Source organism: Nicotiana sylvestris, chromosome 3 (genome assembly GCF_000393655.2).
Source record: "Nicotiana sylvestris chromosome 3, ASM39365v2, whole genome shotgun sequence".
Lineage (NCBI taxonomy): Eukaryota > Viridiplantae > Streptophyta > Magnoliopsida > Solanales > Solanaceae > Nicotiana > Nicotiana sylvestris.
The window spans coordinates 90,207,495-90,227,865 of record NC_091059.1 but is presented as its reverse complement, the minus strand read 5'-3'; the positions used below and the strand labels follow the sequence as shown (position 1 = coordinate 90,227,865).

The window sequence follows — 20,371 nt, the reverse complement described above, 5'->3', positions numbered from 1 at the left end:
CACAAACTCAACCCTGCAATCTCAAAACTCCATCATCATCTAAGGTGACCTGCTTGGCACCTCCGCGCTGCACCGTGTCTCTAAGGACACACAAATGGGGATCATCATACTGTCGATCACGGATACGCTCCAATAAAGAAAAACGAGCTACCATGCAAGCTAATACTCGACTAGGTTCAGAAATATCCAACCTCACGAACTGATTGGCCAAGGCCTGAACATCCAAGGCAAGCGGCCTCTTACCGACCGGAATATAAGCAAGACTACCCATACTGGCTGACTTCCTACTCAAAGCATCGGCCACCACATTGGCCTTCCTCGGATGATATAAGATAGTGATGTCATAATCCTTCAACAACTCCAACCACCTCCTCTACCTCAAATTCAACTCCTTTCGCTTGAACAAATACTGAAGACTCTTGTGATCCGTGAGCACCTCACATGCCAGGCCATACAGGTAATGCCTCCAAATCTTCAATGCGTGAACAATGGCTGCCAACTCTAAATCATGAATCAGATAGTTCTTCTCGTGAATCTTCAACTGCTTTGAAGCATAGGTAATGACCTTGCCATCTTGCATCAACACTGCACCAACCCCAATACGGGAAGCATCATAATAGACTGTGTAAGGTCCTGAACCTGTGGGCAAAACTAACACCGGTGTCGTAGTCAAAGCTGTCTTGAGCTTCTGAAAGCTCGCCTCACACTCGTCCGACCATCTGAACTGAGCACCCTTCTGTGTCAACCTGGTCATCGGGGCTGCAATAGATGAAAACCCCTCCACGAACCGACGATAGTAGCCTGCCAATCCCAAGAAACTCCGAATCTCTGTAGCTGATGCTGGTCTAGGCCAGTTCTTGACTGCCTAAATCTTCTTCGGATCAACCTGAATACCCTATGCGGATACAATATGACCAAGAAATGCAACCGAACTCAACCAGAACTCACACTCGAAAACTTAGCATATAATTGACTATCCTTCAGAGTCTGAAGAACCACTCTAAGGTGCTGCTCGTGCTCCTCCTGGCTGCGGGAATATATTAGAATATCATCAATAAATACTATCACGAACAAGTCCAAATAAGCCCTGAATACTCGGTTCATCAACTCCATAAACATTGCTGGGGCATTGGTCAACCCGAATGACATAACCAAGAACTCATAATGCCCGTACCGAGTGCGGAAAGCTATTTTAGGGACGTTAGATGCCCTAATCCTCAACTGATGGTAGCCAGATCTCAAGTCAATCTTTGAAAATACCTTGGCACCCTGAAGCTGATCGAACAAATCATCAATCCTCGGTAGTGGATACTTATTCTTGATCGTAACCTTGTTCAATTGCCGATAATCAATGCACATTCTCATCGAACCATACTTTTTCTTCACAAACAACGCCGGCGCACCCCAAGGCGAAATGCTGGGTCTAATGAAATCCTTCTCAAGCAAATTCTGCAACTATTCCTTTAACTCTTTCAACTCCGGCGGGGCCATACGATACGACGGGATAGAAATGGGCTAGGTGCCCGGAGTCAAATCAATGCAAAAGTCGATATCCCTGTCGGGTGGCATACCCGGCAGGTCTGAAGGAAAAACCTCAGGAAACTCCCGAACAATGGGTACAGAATCAATAGAAGGGGCCTCCACACTAGAATCGCGAACATAAGTCAAATAGTCCAAACACCCCTTCTCGACCATACGCCGAGCCTTCACATAAGAGATAACACTACTGGTAGAATGACCAGGGGTCCCTCTCCACTCTAAACGAGGCATACCCGGTAAAGCTAAAGTCACAGTCTTGGCATGGCAATCCAAGATAGCGTGGTACGGGGATAACCAGTCCATCCCCAATATAACATCGAAATCGACCTTATCTAAAAGCAACAAATCAACACGAGTCTCAAGACCTCCAATCACTACAATACAAGAACGATGAACTCGATCGACCATAATAGAATCACCCACCGGTGTAGACACATAAACAGACATACTCAACGAATCACTAGGCACGACCAAGTACGGTGCAAAATAAGTTGACACATACGAATACGTAGACCCCGGATCAAATAATACTAAAGCATCTCTATCACAAACCAGAATAGTACCTGCAATAACTGCATCTGAAGCCTCAACCTCAGGCCTAGCTGGAAGGGCATAGCATTGGGGCTGGGCCCCATCACCCTGAACTACCTCTCTAGGATGACCTGCTACTGGCTGGCCTCCACCTCTAGCGTCCTGAGCTCCACCTCTAGGACCTCTACCTCTACCTCTAGCACCTCTACCCCCACCTCTAACTGGTTGGGCAGGCTCTGGAACACCTGGTGCCTGTACCATAGCACGAGAACCCTGATGTGGAAAATTGCTCGGAGCTCGAGGGCAATACCTAGCAATGTACCTCGTGTCTCCACAAGTAAAACAAGCCCTCGGTTGCTGGGGCTGATGACCTTGGAAACTCTGAAGCGGCGGTGCACTGATAGGTGCTGATGGTGCACTATAAGACTGCCGATCAGAATAATGCGTCTGGGAACCACGACCACCTGGAGTACCATGGGAGACTTGAAGAGCTGACTGAAAGGGCCTAGGAGGATGGCCTCTACCATATGAATCTCTACCTCCAAACGAGGTACCACTAAATCTACCCAAATGACGGGGCCTCTTATCTGACCTATGACCACCTCCCTATGACAGAACCATCTCAACTCGGCGGGCCACATTGGCCGCCTCCTGAAATGTGATCTCACTCCCGGCCTCCTTGGCCATCTGAAGACGAATCGGTTGAATAAGATCATCAATAAACCTCCTCACCCTCTCTCTCTCGGTGGGAAGTATGACAAGAGCATAGCGAGCTAGATCAATGAACCTGGTCTCATACTGGGTGACCGTCATGAAACCCTACTAGAGGCACTCAAACTGCCTCCGGAAGGCCTCTCTCTGAGTCACGGGGAGAAACTTCTTCAGAAACAACACTGATCTACTCTCATGTCAAAGATGGCGACCTGGCTGGCCTGGCTAAGCGATAATCCCTCCACCAAGTTTTGGCGGATCCAGATAAGCGAAATGCAGCAAAATCGACCCCATTGGTCTCAACAATGCCCATGTTCCTGAGAACCTCATGGCAGCTGTATAGGAAATCCTGGGGATCCTCAGAAGGAGCTTCGCTGAAAGTAGTAGTGAAGAGCTTGGTGAATCTGTCCAGTCTCCACAAAGCATCGGCGGACATAGCCGCTCCATCGCCGGTCTGAGCCACTACACCCGGCTGAACTGCCACTGCTGGCTGAACCGCTGGAACCTGAATCTGGGGAGCTGCCTGCTTCGGAGTGCGAGTAGCGGGAGTCTGAGCCCCTCCTCCAGCCTGAGAAATGGCTAGTGCTACTAGAAGCAAACCTACTCGGGTGACACTCTCCATGAGGCCCACCAATCGGACCAGAGCGTCCTGAAGAACTGGGGTGGCAATGAACCCCTCTAGGACCTGAGCTGGGCCCACTAGAACTGTTGGGGCCGGAACCTCCTCCTCGAAATCAACCTGAGGCTCCGCCACTGGTGCTGCTGCTCGGGGCTGAACTCTGCCCATACCTCGGCCTCTAGCACGGCCTCGGCCTCGCCCCCTGCCCCTAGTGGGAGTTGCTGCAGGGGGCTCGGGCTGCTGAGCGGTAGATAAGGAAGCGCATGTTCTCGCCATCTGCGAAGAACAGAGTAGAAGTTCAATTAGCATTTGAGGAACAAATCCGCACGACAAGAAATAACAAATGTGAGATTTTCCTAACTCTGTAGCTTCTGGGGATAAATACAAACATCTATGTACCGATCCCTCAGACTCTACTGAGCTTGTCCGTGAGTTGTGAGACCTATGTAACCTAGAGCTCTGATACCAACTTGTTACGACCCAGATTTTCCACCCTCGGGAGTCGTGATAGCGCCTACTAATGTGAGCTAGGCAAGCCAATCCTTAACTGCTTACTTCATTAACAATTACTTCTTTTAACAATTATCAGTGATAACATAAAAACAACGGAATTAAATAATTATGCGGAAGACTTAAATTAAAGAAGACGAAACAATAATACGAGAATCAACATATGCCTCTACCCAAGAACTGGTGTCACATTACTCACGAACTTCAAGAGTACTAAATACAACCGTTTGAAGGAAAATATAAATTGTTTGTCTCGAGTACATAAGATAACAGACTGAAATAAAAGATAGAGGAGACGCCGGGCCTGCTGAAGTCTGCAAGGTTACCTCGGTATCTCACTAGACTGAAGGCTGGCTCCCGCGCTACTGCTGCTGTCCAAGATCTGGATCTATGCAAAAGAGCACAGAGTGTAGCATCAACACAACCGACCCCATGTGCTGGTAAGTGTCTAGCCTAACCTCGGCGAGGTAGTGACGAGGCTAGGACTAGACTCCAGATAAACCTGTGCAGTTATACAATATATGGTGAAAAAGTAAACAAGTAATAAGCAGTTAAAGTTGGGGAAGGGAAACATGCTTCGGGGATAGTAGTTAAAAGAAAATAACAGGGAATAATAAGGAAGCTAGCAATATAACTTCTATCACAAATGAAGAAAATAAAGACAACTTTCACTTTCAGTTTCATCTTGTTGCAGGCGTGCAACCCGATCCCATTTCTCATATCTCGTGGTAGGTGTACCACCCGCTCCCATTTCATCATTTCTCGTGGTAGGCGTACCACCCGCTCCCATTTCATTATATCTTGTGGTAGGCGTACCACCCGCTCCCATTTCATAATATCATGTGGTAGGCGTACCACCCGCTCCCATTTCATTATATCTTGTGGTAGGCGTACCACCCACTCCCATTTCATAAGATCTTGTGGTAGGCGTACCACCCGCTCCCATTTCATAACATCATGTGGTAGGCGTACCACCCGCTCCCAGTTCATAATATCTTGTGGTAGGCGTACCACCCGCTCCCATTACATAATATCTTGTGGTAGGCGTACCACCCGCTCCCATTTCATAATATCTTGTGGTAGGCGTACCACCCGCTCCCATTTCATTACACAATTACAAGAAATCCCGGCAAGGGAACATAAGCGATATAATAAACTCCTGGCGAGGGAACAAAAGCAATATAATAGTTTCCCGGCAAGGGAACAAAGATATCGAAACAATCATCCCGACAAGGGAGAATCAACTATAACCAATCTTACCTTAGCTTGTACTTAGCCCAAATAATGACAATGCTCAAACATAAATAAGATCTGCGAGGATAGAACAATTCTTTGCGCAATATAGAAGATCATTAATTTAAGCATCTGAAATGTCATTTAAGGACACAACCACTTTCAATTTAAGACTCACGGTCATGCTCGACACCAACGTATAGATACTCGTCAACATGACTATACGTCGTACTCAACAAGAAGCAAGTAGCAAATATGACTCCACTCCTAATCCCTCAAGCTAAGGTTAGACCAAACATTTACCTCGATGCCTTGAACACCACTAAAGTCTTAATTATAGCTTTACCTCTTGATTCCACCACCAATCCGCTCGAATCTAGTCATAAGTTACTTAATTACATCAATAAATGCTAAATGAGTCAACCCCAATGCATGAAAATAAGTTTTACCCAAAAAGGTCAAAATGCCCCCGGGCCCACGTGGTCGAAACTCGAGGTTCGGACCAAAACTTGGTTACCCATTCCCCCACAAATCCAAATATACGGTTTGTTTTGAAATCGGACCTCAAATTGAGGTCCAAATCCCCAATTTTAGAAAACCTAGGTTCTATCCAAAACACCCAATTTTCCCATGAAAATCTTTGATTTGAAGTTGAAATCATGTTAAAAGATGTTAAGAAGTGATGAAAATGAGTTAGAAATCACTTACCAATCGTTTTGGAGAAGAAAAGTTGTTTAGAAAATCGCCTCTTACATTTTGGGGTTTTGAAAAGTGTAAAAATAACTGAAATCCACGTGAATTTATACCCCTGTGAAACTCCATGTGCGAATCGCACAAAAAGGACCGCGGCCGTACAGGCCTCCCTGAAGACCTGCAGATCATAGCCCCGTGCGGACCGCACAAAGCCGACTGCGGCCGCACAGCATCCACCGCGGACCGCTCAAAGGCGACCGCGGCCGCACGCGATTTCTTGTGGACCGCACAAGAGGGTTCAGAGACCTGCAATATTTCCTGAACCTGCAACATCTGATCTTTTTAAGCCTAAGGCATCCCGGAACCTACTCGAAACTCACCCGAGCCCTCGAAACTCTAACCCAAGTATATACACAACCTCAAAAACATTCTACAAACATATACGTGTAATCAAATCGCCAAAATAACATTATGAACATCGAATTAAACCTCAAGATTAATGAAATTTTCAAAAACTTTATCAAGTTCAAATTTAAGAATTCAAGTCCGAAACACGTCAAACGACGTTCGATTTTAACCAAACTTTACAAAAACCTCTTAAATCACATATAAGACCTGTGTCGGGCACTGGAACCAAAATACGGGCCCGATACCAACACGTTCTAATCAATTTTCATTTCAATTTTCCTTAACAATTTCAGAAAACAATTTTACTCAAAAATTCATTTCTCGGGCTTGGGACCTCAGAATCCGATTCCGGGCATACGCCCAAGTTCCATATTTTCCTACGGACCCTCCGAGACCGTCAAATCGCGGGTCCAGGTCCGTTTACCCACAATGTTGACCGAGGTCAAATTTTATTCATTTTAATATCAAAACTTAGCATTTTTCACAGAATTTCATATTTAAGCTTTCCGGCTACACTCCCGGACTGCGCACGCAAATCGAAGCGACTCTAAATGAGCTTTTTAAGGCCTCAGAAGTACATAATGGGTAAGAAAACAGGTGATGGCCCTTTGGGTCATCACACCGTTTCCTCACGTGTAGCATTTACATCTGGGACTTTATCTAATGCATCATCAACAACATTAATATCCGATGGATGTTAGTAATAGTCGTTCCCCCTATCATATTCTCGATGGTTACTCAAATCAAAATTGCCATCGTCCATTCCATTTGATTTGTTTACAATCTTAAACAACTGTTCAAACTTCTCATCGAAATATTCCTAGAAAAAAATTTACTAACAATGATTAATCTGAATAACATCAGCAGAAATAAAAAGACTTCTCTATAAATTAGCTTACCTTCACTTTTACAAAAACCGCATCCACAAAAGCAGATCGCTCCTCCTTTTTAAACTTATCAAAAACTTCTTTCACGATTGTGCTTCTTTCTTTTTCTGCATGCCTTTGAACCTCCATCGTTAATCTCTAGAATAGACACACAACAAAAATTCAGATATAGAACAAAACTTCAGCTCAAAAATATGTTGTACTTTTACAAAACATAAAACCAAAAAACTTCAGATCAAAACTTACAGAACATATTATGTCGAGTAATTCATTGTCATCAAAGTCACTTGTAGAATGGTTAGAACGACTTTGGGTACGAGATGATTCGCCAATAAAAGGAGTTCGATTCGCTTTTTTTGATCGACTCCGACTACGTGGTGATTTACCAATAACAGGAGTTCGATTCGATTCTTTTGATCGACTCAGAGTACGTGGTGATTCACCAGTTGAAGGACCCGCGTTAAGTACCTTTGAACGAATCCGGCTGCATGGTAATTGGTAAATTAAAGGCATTGAATTCAATTCCTCTTCTGTAGGAATTATATCCAATACCCTAAAGCTGCGATATTTCTGTTTAGTACAAAAAAGTATATTATGAGAAGAAGAAAACTAATACGTCAACATATTAACACAAAGACAAAACCTGAGGGGTATCAAGGTACTCATCCTCTCTTATACTTCTCCCGAATATCTGGGAAGCGCTCATAGAACCAAGCATATAACGGATAAGGAAATCCACCAAGTTTATACTCAGTTGCATGGAATTTGTTCTGCTTGTCCAATGCATGTTTTAGTGAGTAAATGGGCTTCTCATAAGCCACATTACCCCAAGGATATTCAACACAAACCTTATCATCTTCAATAATAGATGCATACTCCTCCATCACAGATGACTCGGTCTTTTTCCCAAACAAAATAGACTCTACGACAAGAATTTCCATAAGCTTCACAGCATCATCATCGCTCTCGCATACGTGTATGTGATTCACAACATTCTTTGGAATTTTATTCTGAGTCATAAAATCTCGAATATCCTTCAAAGTTACACCCTTGGACTTTGCGCTTCAGAATATTGCTCTCTCGATTAATTGGTTTTTCAACATTATGTGCTGTGATCCGCAAACCACACATAATGTGAAAGTCTTCAAGGGTGAAGGAAACATCATGGCCAAAAATTCTTGAAACTAATCGAGTCTCGATCATTCGTGAATATTCGAGAAAGACACAAACAATGAACCAACTTCATGCTGCATTTGAAATTCTCCATAGCCATAATGTATCGAAATGTACCATTATGAAGCTTATCCCGTTGTGTAAGAGTCAAGAAAGTTGCAATTAATTTCTTCAAATCGTGGTTCCCCTTCCAGTAACACTTAGAGTTAAACCAATCTCGAAACTTAAAATATCTTTGACCTGGTCTTGTAGGTGGAGGAACAGGGACATAAGGACTTGGGGGTATTACAGGTAGTCTAGGTGCTTTAGGTGCATTAGCTTCTTTGCGTACTTTAGCTGCATTAGGATCTTTAGGTGCCATCTGTTCAAAAAAAGTAAAACATACAAAAAATAACATTATGACATTATCAAAAAGATCAGTTAAAACTTCAATCTCTAAGAATGCTGAAGTTCGACAGTTACAAAACAAAACTTCAGCTCTAAAGCTGAAGTTCGCCAGTTACAAAAACAAAAACTTCAGCTCTAGAGCTGAACTTCGACAGTTACAAAAACAAAACCTTCAACTCTAGAGCTGAAGTTCACTAGTAACAAAACACAAAAACTTCAGCTCACCAGTTACAAAATACAAAACATTCAGCCCCATGCTGTAGTTTTTACAAAAAATAAAACACAAATTCAAATCCAAAAATAATGCCAAAACATGAAAAAAAAACTTCAGTTCCTATCTAAAGTATCATCACTTTAATAGTATCATCTATTTAACTCTCAATTTTTTTTTTAAAATTTGGACGTCTAATCACTGAAGAATTTATAGAATTTTCACCAACAACATAAAAACTCGTTCAAAAAACCTAAAACACAATCGTAAAAGTAAAACTAATGCACTTCTCAAATTAAACACTAAGAAACTATTTAATCATAAATACATGACTATCAAAACCAAAACCAGAAAGAAATCCAGAAAATCGTAAAATAAAACCCAGAAAATTAATGCAATGTACCTGTGATTAAATCGTAATGTGGGAACAACGACGAATAGCAGTTGAAAAATCAAAACAACGACGAAAATCCTTTGATTTCAGAAAAGAACAAATCAAAAAACACGAATAACGGGAGACAGAGACAGTAAAGGACTAGCGTATACTTGGAGAGAAAGTAGTCTTTTAATGAAGAAGGGCAAAATAGTCTTTTTAAAAGGCTTTTAACAAAAAAACGGGTATGAGTGCAAACAGAAAGACAAAGCAGCTACAGATTAAAAAGGAGCATCCAGATAGGGCGTCCCGTGCAATTTTTACCTTTAAACCGCTGATTTTATAATTCCAAGAAGTTAAGCATTGTAATTCAAAAAGTTTCTAACTTTATCTTTTAGCAAAATATAATGTTTATGAAAAGCTACGAGCTTGGTGGAGATATGCAGGGTTGGCAGAAACAGGCTGGGAGAAAGCTGAACCGATACTAACTTTAATTTCCCTTGAACCATGATTCTCCACTTTAATTTCCCCACAAAGTAATTCTCTCCTTTTAATCAGGTACAGTCGGCTAGTCGAGGGGTTGGGGTCTGGGTTTGGACACCACTGAAGTGATTTTAATTTTTATGTATGTAATTAAAGATTAGAGAAGTTTATCCTATCTCGCTTTAATTTTCTTCAGCTATTAAAGGTTTTACCCAGATGGAAGTTTAAGGGAAAAGTCTGTCAGTTTGCAGGAAATTGTAACGTTTACAACTGATACCACAAACAAGTGTCCAGTGCAAAGCGCTTTCCCATGCAAGATTTAAAATGCACCAGTAAGCCAATTATTTGATTTGCCTATTTGGCAAAACTTCTAAAATTGGCTTATTTTGCAAAAGATTTTTTTTTTTAGCAAAAATGCTTTTCAAAAAATACTTTTGGAGAAAATATATCAACAAGCAAGTTGTGAAATATCCTAAATCTCATAGTTTCCAGTTCTCCAGAGAAACCTTATACAAGGAAGCAGCATTATTCACCAATAATCCAAAAGAATCAGCTTACACGCCATAGAGCAATTAAAAAAAAAAAACAGAAACTATATGACAAGGCTTTGTAATTCCTACAAGCGTCTACTATTACTGAATTTAGTAAATAAACCAAACCTTTGCAATACTTTTGGCTAAAAAACACACTAGATTACACGGTTTAATTGGTTCTCAAAAGAATATCAATGTCTTTCAAAATGCAGAAGAGCCTCGGTTTGGAACTCATTGGAGAGGGCTTTTATTATTGAGATGAAAGGAGATACACAACAGACCGCACAAAAAATAGAGTATTGTCAAAGCTCGTACCAAGGCAATCACACAGACGAAAGTACAAAGCTCGTCCTTCCCATTGGCATCCCTTTTTATCAATTAGATGCATCGCGGCTGTAATACTGATCTAGGGTCTTTGCTGGGATACGATGAAGTAGCTCACGAGGGAAGATGCGAAGGAGTGTCCATGCTAAATCAAGTGACTGGAATATGTTGCGTGTGTCATAGGCTCCTTGAGCGACAAATTTCCGCTCAAATTTGTCAAGAAACTCCAAATACAGCTGTTTCATTTATAGGAAGACTATTAGTAATCTTGACTTGATGATAACCCCCGCCAAAACACAGGTAAACTAATTCAAATATTTTTCTCAGTCAAATTACCAAGTCCTCAGAAGAAAGTGCTTCTTCTCCGACAACAGCTTTCATTGCCTGGACGTCCTTTCCAATGGCATAATTTGCATACAGCTGATTTTTTTAAAAAGTTAATGCAAAAAGAAAAAGGAGAAAGAACACACACATTAAGCCATCAATTGCAAACAAAGTAAAAATGTATCAAGTCTGCCTGAAGAAATGAAAATGAAAGGGAACAGCAAAAAACATGCTTTCCGAAAGTTGATCTTACCTGGTTGGATACATCAGAATGATCCCTCCTAGTCATACCCTCACCAATGGCACTCTGAAAAAGTTTTCAAGGGTTAGTCGTCCTAATATCAATTAGTCAAAAGCATCTAGATGGACTGAAAACAAAAGGATCCGAATGCTCACCTTCATCAACCGAGACAGGGATGGAAGTACATTGATTGGTGGGTATATCTGTTACAGTTCAGACAATGAAAAAAAATGTTTTAGACATTTTTCTTCAAAAGTCCAATGCCTTTAAAAGAGTAAACACATTCAACCCATCCACAGTCATAAAAGCTTCAACAGTAGCTAATCACAAAAAGGCAACCTTCTGTTGCTGTGACACAGCCGAAATCAAGAAATACTCGACTCAGCAAGCAACAGAATGCTTACAGTGACTCAGGAGTCAAGACATCATAGATATTCCATGTGTGGAATACATGTTAAATGAAATTGTCCACAATTGAATTGTAATGTGACACAATTCCAAATATGCAAATAGAAATATTACAAACCAATGGAGTGTTTCGTGGATGTGTTTTGGACTAGTAATACTATAAAGTGGAACTTCCTTAATTTTCCAAGAATCCAAATATAGTTGAATGTGTTTGGTTTTACTTTTGCAGCATTCTTTTTAATTGGCAGATGATATGTTAAAACAGGATTCCTATGCTATATGTCATTCTATTAAACACATTTCCAGGCAGTATGTGCAAAACACATATAAAACATTTGCAAGATATTATATTTTGTTCAGATATAATGCAAGAATGAAACTGTTGGGTAAGTCCAAATATCTGATGAAGTTTATGGCACTAAGGCCATTCATGGAAAGGATAAGCAAAATCTGGTAAGTGGTAACTGTAGGGCTTCATCTAAGATAAAAAAAAAACTTGACACTATAGGGCCTTAGTATAATCATACAAGTACCATAAATCTTTTTATTATTATCATTTTCCCCAGAAGAAAAAATCATAATTGCTTTAGATCCTACTGGTCATTTAGTGAAATTCATCCCCAAGTCCAACCGGAAAGCAACCTAAATTTCAAGATAAATGGTGGCATGCAATTCATAAAGGTGTAAGGTGATGCATAAATGCATAATAGAAATATTATTTCTTATTAGTGCACAACTTACCACTAACATAATATCATAAAACAACCTAGACAGAAAAAGGAATTATGCAAAAGCTTATTTGAATAATATTCAGAAAGTTCATAGCAGAAAAAGCAGAAACAGTTTTCGCCTTCCAAGGTAACTGTAAGCTATAGGATGGAAGTCAGCCTGTTAAGTTGATTCAGGAAATGGAATTAGAATAGAAAAACTGAAAAGCTATCTTCCTTCAATCTATTTTCAGTGTATGCGGCATGATTTATGAAGTACGCAAACAACTTGAAATTATGATAAATGAGAAAGAATATCATGCAGTGACTCAACATCAAAAGAAAAAGGAATAACTCCTAGAATCACCAGAAAACGTTTGGAGGGTCTTTGTATAAGTTAGTATAGAATGAGGAGACCGAAAGAAGACATGACAATGGTTAAATTTCCCTCCCAAATGCTCACGCACAAAAAGGACAAGCAAATTTTGATGATGCTTTCTCTTCCTACTTGATTATCCAGTTTATCAAATAATCATTTCAGTTTATACGCTACCTGATTGAGATGATCTGGACTTAAAATGTGATTAGCATGAAATACCTCCCCATTGCCAGCAAGAGAAACGGATCGAGAACGCAAAGAATTGACAGTACCCCTTCTTTAGTTAAAAGAACCTAAAGTACCACTGCTTCAATTTGATTGGTTGCTCATTTATTACTTAGATCTCTTATGACATGAAGTATTTTGCCCCTTTGCTGGTGTGAATATGTACTATGTACTCAGTCCGAGAGTTCCATAATATACCTGCCGGTTATGAAGTTGTCGGTCAATATATATTTGTCCTTCAGTGATATAACCAGTAAGATCTGGAGTTGGGTGTGTAATATCTGTCCATACAACATAAGATAGAAATTGATCAATAAGAAGAAAAATCAAGCAGAAGCAGTGTAATATCCAAAATATATGGCTAGCTGTTTGTTACCATCATTAGGCATGGTCAGAATTGGAATCTGTGTGATAGATCCAGTCCGTCCCTCGATACGTCCAGCTCGTTCATAAATGGTTGCAAGATCAGTATACATATAACCGGGATATCCACGCCTTCCAGGCACTTCTTCTCGGGCAGCAGATACCTGTAATAGGATATGTAGTTATATGGTGCCAGTAGTCTTAAAGAAATCTTAGAATACTTGCAACATCACTTAACCCATGGGTATTGATTTTAAGATTTAATGATGATCAAATTAGGCCAAATCATAAGAATACAAAATAAAAAAGATGCAGATGCACTTATTGAAGAATACCTCACGAAGAGCATCAGCATATGAACTCATATCAGTTAGAATCACAAGAACATGCTTGCCACATTCATATGCTAAATATTCGGCAGTTGTAAGGGCAATCCTGGGAGTAATAATACGTTCAATTGTGGGATCGTTGGCCTGCAAGAAGTATGGCATAATAGATCAGATTGAGCTTCAGCTTAAAGAAGTGCAATCATTTTATTAACTGAAGCGGTGTAAATATCATTTATTGATCCATGTTAAAATTGCAAGAATTACCAGGTTTAAGAAAAGTGTCACTCTCTCCATGGATCCATTTTCCTCAAAATCACGTTTGAAAAATTGAGCTGTTTCCATGTTGACTCCCATAGCTGCAAAAACTATGGCAAAGTTGTCGTCTTCACCACCCTGTAGCATCAAGTAGAAAAGTAAGATTTATATCAATATACATACAATTGAATCGCCACGAATAAACGAAAATGGATGACGAAATGTGCCTGACCAGCTATTTGCTGGTGGCCTAAAAGAAGGAATAGACAATGAACCAACCCTCTGTACCTAATCCGCAAAAGGGTGAACTAAAGTCGGTTAGGACGAAAAAAGGAGGCTGTTTCAAGGATTATATGTTAATGAACTTCCTCAGAAGACCAAAGAAAAAAGAAAAAATAAATGCAGAAATCTATTTTGTTTCTGTCGTCTTCAATGCAGGCTACCATGTCAAATGGCAGTAGTAAGATTATTAAGATACTAGTCAAATCTCTTCTGATAATTTTTTATGTTTTAGATCAATTGTGAGTCTTATAGAATCTTAGGCCTCTCTTCTCGTTTCCCCATTGTAATTATCAGAAGGTTACACTATTAGTGTAACCATTTTCATATTCAATACAAACATATTACCTTTTCAAAAAAAAAAAAAAGATACTAGTCAAATCTCAAAACATGCTTTGATATCTTAGAGAGGCAGCCAAATGCTTAAGACCTTTTTAAGCAATGCAACAGAATTCCATATCAGCATTTTAGGCATTTGAAATATAATCATCACGCAATACTACTTACCTCAAGAAGATTTTCAGATTTCTCCAACCTCTTCACCAAACCAGCCTGACGACAGATCTGGGCTGCAATTTCATTATGGGGAAGACCGGCAGCAGAGAAAAGAGGGATTTTTTGTCCTCTAGCAATTGAATTCATGACATCAATTGTTGAAATTCCTGTTTGAATCATCTCTTCAGGATAGGTTCTCTCACTAGGGTTGATAGAACTCCCTAAGATTGGCATTAGCATAATATTAGTGGAGAATCACAAGAACATCCGAATTAGGTCATATTAGAGCTCAGCACTTGCCAGAAATATCTCTGTAAGCCTCGGGTAAAATTGGAGGACCATTGTCAATAGGCTTCCCTGAACCATTGAAGATACGTCCAAGCATATCTAGTGAGACCGGTGTTTTAAGCACCTGCAAACATATTACCGAGAGCGCTCTTAGACAACAGTACAAATGTTAAAACAAATGAAGCATAAAACAGCACATCATCTACCAGAAACATGACTAATAAACTAATAGTTTTTATTCATATAGAAGCCATCTCTGAGACTTTTTCTTTACATGCAAATAGAGAATGGTTACATGCTTAAATTCTCAAGTTTATTGATAAACTTCATATGAGCATTTCACGTGCTACATACAAGAATTAGGTTTTTTTTTTTAAAGATAAAAAAGGCAAAATGCAAGAGAAGATTGAAGGCTAAAGTAAGGGAGCAAACATGTATTAAATTACTAAGTCATACCATGAAAGTCTGGGAGAGAGTGGTAGAAATGAGAGTGCGAAGGACGGTGTCTATTTCAGACAACCAGTTCGGGTTCATGCCGGGGCGATCTACCACAGAAGCTATCCACCTTATTAGGAGGATGGTGGAACAATACAGGGATAAGAAGAAGGATCTCCACATGGTGTTTATCGATCTAGAGAAAGCGTACGACAGGGTTCCTAGGGAGGTCTTATGGAGATGCTTAGAGGCTAAAGGGGTCCCGGTTGCCTACATTAGGGCGATTAAGGACATGTATGATGGAGCTAAGACTCGGGTTAGGACAGCAGGAGGCGATTCAGATTATTTTCCGGTTATTACGGGGTTGCACCAAGGGTCTGCGTTCAGCCCTTTCCTATTTGCCCTGGTGATGGATGCTATAACGCATCATATTCAGGGGGAGGTGCCATGGTGCATGCTATTTGCTGATGACATAGTCCTAATCGACGAGACACGACGCGGCGTCAGCGAGAGGTTAGAGGTTTGGAGACATACCCTTGAGTCCAAAGGTTTCAGGTTGAGCAGGACGAAGACGGAATACCTTGAGTGCAAATTTGGGGCAGAGCCGACGGAAGCGGGAGTGGAAGTGAGGCTTGATTCTCAAGTCATCCCTAAGAGGGGTAGTTTCAAGTACCTGGGGTCGTTTATTCAGGGGTCCGGGGAGATCGACGAGGATGTCACACACCGTATAGGGGTGGGGTGGATGAAATGGAGGTTAGCGACGGGAGTCCTGTGTGACAAGAAAGTGCCACTGTTACTGAAAGGTAAATTTTATAGGGCAGTGGTTAGGCCTGCTATGTTGTATGGGACCGAGTGTTGGCCGGTGAAGATCTCACACATCCAGAGGATGAAAGTTGCAGAGATGAGGATGTTGAGGTGGATGTGCGGGCATACAAGGAAGGATAAGATTAGAAATGAAGATATTCGAGAGAAGGTGGGTGTGGCCCCCATGGAGGACAAGATGCGGGAAGCAAGACTCAGATGGTTCGGGCACATTCAGAGGAGGAACACTGATGCACCGGTGAGAAGGTGTGAACGACTGGCGGTGGTGGGTACGAGGAGAGGTAGAGGGAGACCTAAGAAGTATTGGGGAGAGGTGATCAGGCAGGATATGGCGCGACTTAGGGTTACTGAGGACATGGCCCTAAACAGGGAATTGTGGAGATCGAGCATTAAGGTTGTAGGTTAGGGGAAATTGTGATGTCTTTTTTACAGCGCACTAGAGTGAGACTAGCCAGTTAGGAATTAGTCTTAGGATGCTATTGATCAACTACTGATGATGGGCTTTATCTTCTGTGTATTAATACCTTACATATTCTCGTATTTCCTATATCTCTTATATTGCTGTTACTTTGTTTTTTATGGTATTTATGTTATGTTATGGATTTTATGGTGTTTTATTATGAGTCTATTGATAGTACTAATATAGTGTCTCTTGTTGCCTCTTTGAGTCGAGGGGCTCCTGGAAACAGGCTCTCTGCCCCTCGGGGTAGAGGTAAGGTCTGCGTACATATTACCCTCCCCAGACCCCACTTGTGGGATTACACTGGGTTGTTGTTGTTGTTGTTGTTGGTTTATCTATGGATTACGCAAGCAATTCATGGAACTTAGGTACCAGTGATATACGTTTTTGGGTTCTATGCAACAAAGTTAGAGCAAATATGAGCTACACTATACCTCCCCGGTAAACTGCACAGTTGTGTATTTGTTGTCAATTCCAGATGTTCCTTCAAAAACCTGGTTAGAAAAAGGGAAAATAACCATCCCATAAGCAGATTGAATTACGGAAAAATTGGTGAATATTAAAAGTTAAAGTAGATGATACATATTTGAAAATTCCAAACAATTATATCATGCAAAGAGTGATGCCAAAGGATAACCTACCTGAACAACAGCTTTTTCCCCATCAACTTCCAGAACTTGTCCACGTCTTGTTGTTCCATCTCCCAAACGAATGTTAACAATCTCCTGGTACTTGGGTCCCTGACAAGAGATTATATACACACACATTATTCTAAAGCATTAACATAAACAAGCAACAATAAACAACATCAAATTTAAGAAAATAATAAAAATGTATTGCAAAGTGTACAAGGATTACCTTAACTTTGTCGAGAATAACAAGTGGTCCAGCAACACCTGAGACAGTTCTATATTCTGCAATTGTACACAGTATTGGAAGTCAGCAGTTTTTATCTTAAACAAATGACAAGTTGAATAAGTTTTTTCTTTCTTTTTTTTGAATAAGAATGACAAGTTTAGCAAGTTTTGAGTTTGGATTGAGTAGAAACTACCAAAAAGCCAGAAAAGATGTGGAGTTATATGTGATGATCCACAAGATTGCCATGTTACTGAAAATGGATATGACAATGGATATATTGAATCCTGAAACCTCAAAAAGTAGGAATATCCTCCTTGTAGTGTATAGACAGAAGGTACAGCAAAATTTTGATATATTTACTTCAGTTGCTGCGCGGATAAAACCAAACAACATATTCTCAAGAGTTATTAAGTATACCCATCAAATCCTAATACCTACTGAAACTATAAGGGAAAAAAGATCTACTGCCATCAGCGTTTCAACTGCTGATACGTGTTCATGCCCAATCATCGGCAGAAGGCATCAGACAGGCTTTGAAAACAGTTCTCTGCCACCTGGGGAACACTCTATTCTTAAATCTACAAACTAAATAGGACCACAAGTGAGACATTCATCTCGGTAGTCCTAGTTCAATATAGCATGTGTAACTCAGCTCTAGTTATAATTGAAGATCATTGCAATCATAATGAACCCGCACCACATATTTTCATTTAGAATCCCTATTCATCAATTCACTATTCCTAGAATTCTTTGATTCATTTGAAAAAGTGCTAACACAGGTTTAAGGGCTCATTTCCAAGGCCTGTTACTTAAGCAAAAAACTACCACATCTGCATACCATAAGTGGAACATGACTTTACGCCTCTAACAAACAGAAGGCGAGCGAAGAAGAAGAAAACGATATAAACATGACTTTACGCCTCTAACAAACAGAAGGCGAGCGAAGAAGAAGAAAACGATATAAACATACCCATTCCAACCTCCAGGGTTCCCTCCTCCATGTCAATATTGTTGTTTTCCGCACCCATATTTTAACCTGAAAATTAACAAACAAAGAAAATGAAGCAACATCATATGCCCGCCCCGCAAGTGCTGATAAATCACTTTACAATTGATCATCAGATCACGTCTCATTACATAAACAAGAAAGCATCAAAATGCCAAGCTGGGCAGCAGAGACGGATACAAAAAAACTTTAAATCAGCAGCAGATGCTAAATATAATTATTACCACACTCACTATTTAGTATAGATAAATTTTCAACTATACATAAAGTGCGAGCCAAAGGCCTAAAACGCTAGGGCAGTAACAAACAGAGATATCAACAGTAATAGAACAGAGCAATTAGGAGATATATACAAATGAAACTATTATGAGTAAAGTCAAAGGCAGTGGATTGTATAGAGATGTGTGGCTTGAGATCGAAGGGTTGTAAATTGCGTTAGCTAAATGGAAAGGTGAAAAATCGAAGATTGGAGAATGGATCTGTAAGAAAAAGGTATGTACCTTTTCTGCTTCTGAATCCAAGACAGAGCCAAGAGAAATAGAGGAGAGAGATAGAGGTGGACCGTAGAGAAATGGAACTGAGATCTGATGGTGGAGATAAATAATTAATACTACTCCAGCATGTAAATGAAATGAGATCATGATAAGACGGAGGTGGTTTTGTTATGTTATTACAGTAATAACATTTACTGGTTTTGTTTTGTTAAAATTGGAAATTAAAGTAATATTCCCAATTGGTGACATTTTCTCATTTACTCCCTCCTTTTTGTATCTTATTCGATTGGATATGAATTTTAAAAATATAATAATTGTTTAGAATCTTAATATCTTAAGTTAAAATATTTAAAAAATTATAGTCTTAAACATGTCATATTATTTCTATAACGGAATATCATTGAAAGTAAAACTAAAATATTAAAATTAAAATCAAAAGCTTGTTAAATATGTGATAGTCCTTTTAACATATTAAAAGGTAAAGAAAAGTACAAAAGTGATAATTGTCATTTCTTAGTTTTTGTATAAAAATGTGATATTCTTTTTAACATATTAAAATGTGATATTTTTTCATCTTAACTAATGTTCTTAAATATGTATTTACCGAAAAACTTTACACAAAAGTGGTAATTTTCAATATATTTGTAAGTTAATTAAATTAACTCTTCATAAATACAACATTCAAACAATTGACAAGGATGTAATACAAGGAAAAACAAAAAAAGACAAGGACATTTGTAGTTATCCACCGGTAAAACCATGGAAGTGAACTGCTCGTAGACAAGTTTAATTTCGCCGTTGGTACACCTGCGGCCACATGACTCTTGCCTCAGGCCCCCTACCAATTGATTGCTTAGTTGTGTGGAACCCATAGTGTGATGCACACTGATATTGAATATACGTGGGGGGGATGGAAAAATGTTCCGGACTCCAACTTTTGTTTAGTTCTCATTTAAACATCACGTGTTCTTTAATACCTGCAGTTGCTGATGTTGCAAAGAGCGTCAATACACTCTCTTTTAGGTGCGCAGGAAGAAAGAAAAATCGATAAATCAGCTTTCAAGTGAAATATTTTTCAAATATTAATTACCACATAATCGAATATAATATTTTTTTGTTCAAATTATATTTTTCATTATTTCTTCTTAATATACATTGCATATTTGATCTCAATCGTATATTTTTAGATACAATAAATATATGTTTCAATTATGTATTTCTTTTCTTTTTATTTTTTGGCCCAAATCTACAAAAATTAGTTGAAACTTCATTTACTCTAGCCCCCCCCCAAAAAAAAAGATTTAGCGAAAGTAATAAAGTTCAAAACCAGTATTTTCTACACAAAAAAGATTCTGTGTACTTCTATTTTTATTTTCAAGCAATGACTA

At 39.7% G+C, this 20,371-nt stretch overlaps 2 protein-coding genes across 5 annotated transcripts; both read right to left on the bottom strand.

Annotated features, from left to right (window-relative positions):
• Positions 1-4,091: 4,091 nt before the first annotated feature.
• LOC104243944 (uncharacterized) lies at positions 4,092-8,660 on the bottom strand. Of its 4 annotated transcripts, none has more exons than XM_070168565.1 (4): positions 7,775-8,660; positions 7,378-7,701; positions 7,144-7,269; positions 4,092-4,412 (listed from the first exon to the last, which is right to left on the bottom strand). In XM_070168565.1, exons 1-4 carry the CDS (start codon positions 7,916-7,918, stop codon positions 4,359-4,361), a joined length of 648 nt encoding a protein of 215 aa, XP_070024666.1. In that variant the 5' UTR covers positions 7,919-8,660; the 3' UTR covers positions 4,092-4,358. The 4 variants fall into 4 exon arrangements, with proteins under 4 accessions (XP_070024666.1, XP_009797532.1, XP_070024667.1 ...); XM_009799230.2 differs by lacking the exon at positions 4,092-4,412 and adding an exon at positions 6,558-7,064; XM_070168566.1 differs by lacking the exon at positions 4,092-4,412 and adding an exon at positions 6,558-7,064 and having other exon boundaries at positions 7,378-7,690.
• Positions 8,661-10,265: 1,605 nt separating this feature from the next.
• On the bottom strand, positions 10,266-19,125 carry LOC104243934 (V-type proton ATPase subunit B 2). The gene is made up of 15 exons (XM_070170877.1): positions 18,990-19,125; positions 18,454-18,519; positions 17,484-17,539; positions 17,267-17,365; positions 17,060-17,119; positions 14,917-15,032; positions 14,633-14,837; positions 13,856-13,984; positions 13,598-13,735; positions 13,276-13,426; positions 13,098-13,180; positions 11,336-11,383; positions 11,193-11,246; positions 10,952-11,035; positions 10,266-10,851 (listed from the first exon to the last, which is right to left on the bottom strand). Exons 2-15 carry the CDS (start codon positions 18,509-18,511, stop codon positions 10,666-10,668), a joined length of 1,467 nt encoding a protein of 488 aa, XP_070026978.1. The 5' UTR covers positions 18,512-18,519; positions 18,990-19,125; the 3' UTR covers positions 10,266-10,665.
• Between the last annotated feature and the right edge of the window lie 1,246 nt (positions 19,126-20,371).

What these genes read in the sequence shown, in the direction of transcription:
- LOC104243934 (XM_070170877.1), bottom strand. Translation starts at nt 18,511, where the DNA reads ATGGGTGCGGAAAACAACAATATTGACATGGAGGAGGGAACCCTGGAG. An exon ending in TTATTCTCGACAAAGTTAAG is followed by an intron (nt 17,366 to 17,483) that starts GTAATCCTTGTA and finishes ATCTCTTGTCAG; the next exon opens with GGACCCAAGTACCAGGAGAT. An exon ending in TACAGAGATATTTCTGGCAA is followed by an intron (nt 14,838 to 14,916) that starts GTGCTGAGCTCT and finishes AATCTTAGGGAG; the next exon opens with TTCTATCAACCCTAGTGAGA.
- LOC104243944 (XM_009799230.2), bottom strand. Translation starts at nt 7,918, where the DNA reads ATGCATTGGACAAGCAGAACAAATTCCATGCAACTGAGTATAAACTTG. An exon ending in TACTCGACATAATATGTTCT is followed by an intron (nt 7,270 to 7,377) that starts GTAAGTTTTGAT and finishes TGTCTATTCTAG; the next exon opens with AGATTAACGATGGAGGTTCA. An exon ending in CGGTTTTTGTAAAAGTGAAG is followed by an intron (nt 7,065 to 7,143) that starts GTAAGCTAATTT and finishes ATTTTTTTCTAG; the next exon opens with GAATATTTCGATGAGAAGTT.